The sequence below is a fragment of the Lepisma saccharinum genome, chromosome 5, assembly GCF_977018435.1.
Source record: "Lepisma saccharinum chromosome 5, izLepSacc3.1, whole genome shotgun sequence".
NCBI lineage: Eukaryota > Metazoa > Arthropoda > Insecta > Zygentoma > Lepismatidae > Lepisma > Lepisma saccharinum.
This window is the reverse complement of record NC_139233.1, coordinates 29,854,141-29,861,118: the sequence shown is the minus strand read 5'-3', so window position 1 is coordinate 29,861,118 and position 6,978 is coordinate 29,854,141. Positions and strand designations below refer to the sequence as shown.

General features: G+C 42.4%; 1 protein-coding gene across 1 annotated transcript; it reads left to right on the top strand.

The window, feature by feature from the left end:
- Positions 1-1,745: 1,745 nt before the first annotated feature.
- Positions 1,746-3,702, top strand: LOC145987969 (forkhead box protein C2-like). The gene is made up of 2 exons (XM_083122811.1): positions 1,746-2,511; positions 2,611-3,702. Exons 1-2 carry the CDS (start codon positions 1,763-1,765, stop codon positions 3,176-3,178), a joined length of 1,317 nt encoding a protein of 438 aa, XP_082978937.1. The 5' UTR covers positions 1,746-1,762; the 3' UTR covers positions 3,179-3,702.
- Positions 3,703-6,978: the final 3,276 nt, after the last annotated feature.

Sequence of the window (6,978 nt, the reverse complement as noted above, 5' to 3'; positions counted from 1 at the left end):
GAAAGAAACTCAAAATGCGGTCCAGTACATTAACAATCGTTGCACTGTACTGTTGCACGAATTGAAATAAAGCACTTGAAAAGATTATGTCAGCTATTCTTGCAGCACCATTACAAGATTGCGAACATCGGCAACAATGGTTTAATTCTCGAAAGTGGATTCCAGAATTAGAACGAAGACCTTCCCAAGAAGTATCAGCACTCTACAAGACCAGCTCCTCGTGTGGCTTCACCGAGCAACATGTCAAGATACCCAGGCGTTCTCCAACGACACGTGCACGTATGTGGTTTTGGAAAGCAAGATCTCCGAAGAGACCCCTGCCAACAAAAGGCTTATATGAATACATTGTTTTCTTTACACCAGCCCCCCTCTCCCTTCCGCGGACCCCTTCCAGAAACACCTTGGCGCCCCCTCCCCCTCAGGTTATTTTCGTTATGTGGTTTTCTGGGGTAATGCTCACCCGGAGCGATGTTGGTTTAATTTTTCCAAAGTGTTTTCCCTTGCCCCCTTTCTCGGGGCAGTGTAAGAGAGGCGAAGGGGGAGAGGGCCCCCCGTAATCCTTTTCTGGTTTCCGGGAGACAGATATGGATTATTTTCCAACCGCGATAGTGTTTTGTCTGTCTTCTTTTTTTTTAATGGTGGAGGGCGAAGCCACCGTTTTCCCATCTGCACAATTGGATTTTGGATCCCCTAGGGAGGTAGAACGATTCGATTAAAGATGTTGGGGTGAGGAGGGGGTGATGGAAATCGGGATTCAGGAAGGGGAAGAGGGTTAGAAAAGGGGAGGGAGGTAATGTAAGGTTTCACCGGGAACCGATATTGAAAACTTGGCTTTGGGAGAGGAGCAGCGGCAGAAGAATCTATCGTCAACGCATCCAAATCGATCCTCAGGGAAGGACTTAGGGGGTCTGGGCGGTAGCTTGCGAGAGTCTCAGGCCCTCCTGCATTGGCTGCCGGCTGGTGGGCGTGGTACGTCAACTCGGGATGGCCGCCCGACCAATGACAAGCCGGCGAGAAGTTTATGCGTCTCGTTAGAGAAACCGGTGAGCATCCATATACCGACCCGCTGTCCGGGAGAAGATCACGGGAAAGATTTTCCCCTCTTGATTGTTGATCTTGGGTTAGAGTCTAATTCGTCCGGTGTTTTCACTAGGAACTTTGGTGTTTTCTCTTTATTGTGGAGCTTGTGGTGAAAGGAAACAACCGGGCTGTTTTCACTTAATCTCTCTGTAAACCAGACAGTGTTGTGTGTGATAATAAGGTGTTGGCCACATCCCGTGCCAAAGGCAACCAACTCTCTCTCTCTCGCAGCACACAGAGCAAGGCCCCCCCCATCTTAGCCGCGGCGATAAAAGTGATTTCATTAAAAAACCATATCGCGGTTTGTTGCGATAACCTCGCTTTTGGAGGGGGGCGCGCGCGTTTTGTCTCCTCGTCGTGTGTGCGCGTGTGATATGTGTGTGTGCGTGTGGCCATGTTTACTTTACGCACCGTAGACGAAGGGGTGAGGAAAGACTGGCAAGTCTGAAGAAAAAAAACAGTTTTCTTTGTCGTCAAATTTCTGGTTACGGCTGACTTGTACTAATTTTGTGGACTGTCCCGAGTTCGAATCTCAAAGAATTATGGCAACGCTTCAGCACCTGTGAGAGCCATCCCCAAGAGGCCTTCAACGGTGGCCGCGACTGATCTCCAAGGTTTGTTGTCCCCAGGTAGCCTGCAGGTGAGATCCGTCAAGCTGGAGACCCCATACTCTGTAAGTACCATGCATACTTTATTTGGTGACCAGAATGCCTACTACAGGCACACGGGGACGTACCCGTCCCCGCTGCAGACAATGTCCACGCCGATGGGCCCTGCAGCCTACACCTACGATCAATATTCCAGTGTCGCCAGGTACGGGCCCTACGCTACCCCATACCCCACGCAGCAGCATACCCCCGCGAAGGACATGGTGAAACCTCCCTACTCGTACATTGCTCTCATCGCGATGGCGATCCAAAATGCCCCCGAGAAGAAGATCACCCTTAACGGCATTTACCAGTTTATCATGGACAGGTTTCCGTACTACAGAGAGAATAAACAAGGGTGGCAGAACTCCATAAGGCATAACCTGAGCCTTAACGAGTGTTTTGTTAAAGTGCCAAGGGATGATAAGAAGCCTGGGAAGGGTAGTTACTGGACTCTAGATCCGGACTCGTATAATATGTTCGACAACGGCTCGTACCTTCGTCGGCGGAGGCGGTTCAAGAAGAAGGATGTTGTGAAAGAGAAAGAGGAGGTGTTGAAGAGACAGGATCCTACTCAGCAGATGAGTAAGCATCATGATGATGCTGCTGTTACCATGAAGGTTGATAAGTCTGGTTTAGGGGATCCGAAGACGCCGACGACCACCGCCAGCTGTTCCGTGGACGGGGTGGTCCTCGGCTGCAAGCCGAAGCAGGAACCCGTGGACACTCTGAAGATGTCCAACTGCATGAGCGACAAGTACGATGTGAAGCCGGTGATAGACCAGGATCACCCCATGAGCGACGCGTCCGGGACTCCCACCCCGACGTCCCCGGTGACCATCTCCGTGTCCGGGACGCTATCGTCGATGGTCGGACACTGCAGTCTGGAGCACCAGTCCGGAGCGACCTTCAGCGTCGACAGCCTGATGACCGCGCGGGACAGTCCGGGCTCCAGTCTGCTCCCCTCGGATGGCTCTCATCTGTCCCCGGCGTCGCGCGGCATCTCCCCGACCAGCTACGGCAGAGCGTCGGGACCGATGTACCAGTGTCCCTCGGCGACCGCCTCGCCGTACCACTGCGGCCAGTACGTGTCCCATCAGGCGATGGCCATCCAGGGTCACCATCAGGACGACCTGTCCTCGTCGATGATCGCTTCGACGACCAGCAGCCCTTGCCTCAACAGCCAGACGTCGACGATGGGCATCGGCATAAGCGGGGGTGGAAATTCCTCAACGGGGGCGGGACAGAGTCAGCAGTTCTCCCCGCGTCACGCCCCTTGGTACACATCGCCGGACGCCGGAAGTGGCTCCGGGTCCGAAGCAACCGGAAGTTTCCGGGACATCTTCGAGTCCGTGCCGAATCCAAGTTGTCAACTAGGTTTCCGGTCTTCTGCATCTCACTACAGACCGACGCACTCCTACTATCAAGACTGTGGAACACCGAAGTACTGACCTTTGGACACATAGCTACAGTTTGAGTCTGTGTGCTTCGTTCCTCCGGTAAAAGTGAAACAGGAGCCTTGCTACGAGGGTGTTTGTTGCTCGCCAACGTCCACCCGGACCGTGTATAGACAATAAAAACCCACTTCTCGCGGTCCTTCAGCGAAAAACATACTCCCTCAGCTTCTGTGTATGTGTTCTCCAATTGTTTACATCACAAACAACAACAATCGGCACACACTTTTGATTGTCATCACCGTTGTGTTTTCACTGACAATGCAAACAATCACGTCAACAATGTCCGTGAGTGTATTGTTGTTCTCAGGTGTTGGTGCAAGGGGGGAGGTAACTTATGTCCAGATATAAAAAAAAAGCACAAATGTGTGTAGTGGTGTACGGTTAAATATTTATAATGATATTAAGTGCAAGGGCTGAAAGCAATATGGCTATATATTCACACTGACATTCACAAAGCATTTGATATACTTAAACAATTTTCACATTAAAAATAATACTTTGTCGTTGATTGTGATTTTTTTTTTGGTAAATGTGTGATGATTTCCAGAACGTGTGACACGAATAAAATTATGCAGACATTAAAGTTGATAATAAACAATACGAAAAATACAGAAACTCGAAAAACTGTGCATAAATTTAGACGAAAGATGAAGAGAAAATATCACAATTTCTTGCTGGGCTATGTTTTTGTGTATGTATAAAATATCAGTGTCGTGTCGTTATTAGAACATGTTACAATATAGGCTATTTGTGAAATACTAGAATTTGTCGAGTATTCTTTATAGACTTTTTGCATGCCCTTTATTTTTCAGTTTGCAAACTTAAAATTACAAATTTGGAGCAGTATTTTTTTTTATCAGAAATCACTATGGCCCGGAATTTTATGTAGTTACATTGTTTCCTTTGTAAGTAGCCAAACAAAAATGACAAATATCAACAAAGTATAATTGAATGTATTTATACATATTTAGAAGTCGCACAGAACCCAAAACGTGTGAATTGACACATGTATTTTGATTCCAGTAACACGTTAACGTGCATAAACGGCAAATGATGCACCTTTTAGTGTCTCAAAATTCACATAGAAATGTATAAAAGTGTATTTTTATCAGATGAAGTTCCGTGTGATGCACTAAAATGCATCAGTTTCAAGAACATTTCGAAGATAACAAAATTACACATCTCTCTGTGTCAATCGATGCATTAAAAGTGAAAGTTTGTTATCTTCGAAATGTTCTTGTCTGATCTTTCAAACTGATGCATTTTAGTGCATCGCACGGAATTTCATCTGATAAAAATACACTTTTATACATTTCTATGTGTATTTTGACACACTAAAAGGTGCATCATTTGCAGTTTATGCACGTTAACGTGTTACTGAAATCAAAATATGTGTATCAATTGACACGTTTTGGGTTTTGTGTGTTTATTACATATTTTCCATTTGAATGCATATTTTGCATAAAGTGCATTTTCTCTCCTGTCCGAATAGTTTTCATTTGAGTAATACAAATATATTTGTCGGACAAATATTGAAAATATGATTTCTCTACAAATTTTTGTATGTTTTTCTGATTGTCCTTCACTTTATTTTCAATGAATCTTGTTTAAAGCTATGATAATCCGTGTACGTTTGTTCATCACTCTTGCCACATTTCTCAAATAATCCCTGTTTCTTTTGGTAACAGTGACCACAGTTCAGCTATAGTGACCTGGACAGAATTTCCGAGAAATCGAGTCAAACCTAAAGATTAGTACTGGAATGAAGGAAACGATCGAAGAACACGAAACATATTATTGCATATTTTAACATATATTTCCGTGATTTTTGCAACATATCTATACTTACATACATACTCGTACATATATTGACTACATAAAAATCCGGGCCTTAGCAATGACACTGCAAAACTTGATTGGAGTAATGACGGTCTAAGACCGTCAATTTTGGCTGCCATCCAAATAGTACTGTAAAATAACCATGACCGTTTTTATAAAGTATTAACGGCAATTGCATAGTTCATTAATGTAATATTAATGACCCAGTTTTTAAAAATATCATTATGGTACGTACAACTGCAATTTATAATCATGATCAATATGCATGACAAAATTTTTAATTATTGAAATGTTAAATTTTTGTAAGTTTTACGGCAACTTCTGACATACAGGACATAGTTTAATGGTAAGATAGGTCAGAAATACACTTAAAATATACAGAAAATGTTGGAATTCTACTCTATCAAAATTAAGGCATCGCCGCGATTATTCGTAATTAAAGATATTTTGAAAAAAAATCGTTATCGATACAGCCTTCACACACAATTCGAAAGGAAATTTTGGTTAATGAATTGACACGGTTAAATGTGTGTGTGCACTATAGCAGCATATAAACATGTTTCTTACATTTTATTTGGTGCAAACTTACATAAATATACCAACACCTTTAAAAGTTATTGTTAAATATACAATATTCTACCGTTAATTCTTAACAGCCTACCTGTTAATTTACAAAAACGGGACGAAACCGTTTTTTATTTAATTTTGAATATTTTATCACGTGTAATGATGAAAGATCCTGATTACAAATTACAGTAGCCTATCATATTTTTAAATATGAATTGCTAAAGTTACATTAGTTTGAGTAACTGTGTAATGGCCATTAGTGCTTTAAAAACGACCGTGTGAATTTTATATGGCAGAGGACATTGACAGTCTTAGGCAGGCATTTCTTCAGTCTACTTTTTACAGTATATAAGTATCAGTTTTTTATACCCTGTAACTTGTTACTAGAGTAAGAAAGAAATATATTTTTTTGGTGTCAATTGACATATTTTGAGTTCTGCTAATATCTGAAAGGAAAAAAGTCGCGTTTGCATTATGATGTGTCTTCAGGAGACAGGTTTCTGAATTGTTGGGTTTTCACGAATTACAGGAAAGAGCCCTGTAATCGAAGGGTCCTGGGATCGATTCCCAATGGGAGGCGTATGGGGTTCGAATCCATTGAATATCTTTGTATAAAGTGGACTTTCATACAAAATGAAAATATAATGTTGTTTGCATGGGACGAAGAAAATTCCAAACATTTATTTATCCCTGTCAAGACTATGCAGAACATGTGTGTTATAAACTTTTTAAATATTATATTATTTGCTTGCTACCAGATGCAGTGTCTCGAAAGTTACTATTTAATAGTAAATGAGTTTGTTTCTTCGTTCAAAAAGTAACTCCTTTACAGGGGCTTAAGAGTGGGTTAAATAATTTCAGGAAGACTGCTTCGGTTGCTTCCAAGATTCTTTTTCTAGTTTTCTGTCTCATTCTTGCTATGACCCTCTCTCTCTATCTCTTTCTCTATTTCCTTATTCTGTGTCGTTTTCTATATTTCTTCATTTCTTTCATTCTATATATAGCTATGACTGACTCTCTTTGTCGTTTTTTTGTTATTTTCTGTCTGTTTTCTGTTCTATCTTTCTGTTTTCTATTCTATCTTTCTGCATTTCTTTTATTCTTCCTACATCTCTCTTTTTCTATTTTCCTCGGAGCAATTAGCGCAGCGTGCTACGACGCCATGAGTCCCGGGTTCGAATCCCGGCCTGGCCATGTTACTGTCCCATCAATTGCATCACATCATCGCAAATCCTCATCGTCGCGATTAAGCAAAAGTGGAAGAAATGCGACGTAACATAACCAAAACCAAATCAAAGTCAAATCTGTTTTCTCTATTTCTTTCATGCTTTGTATGTCTCTCTCTTTTTCTGATTTTCTTGTCTTTCGTTTTCTGTTTTCCTCTATTT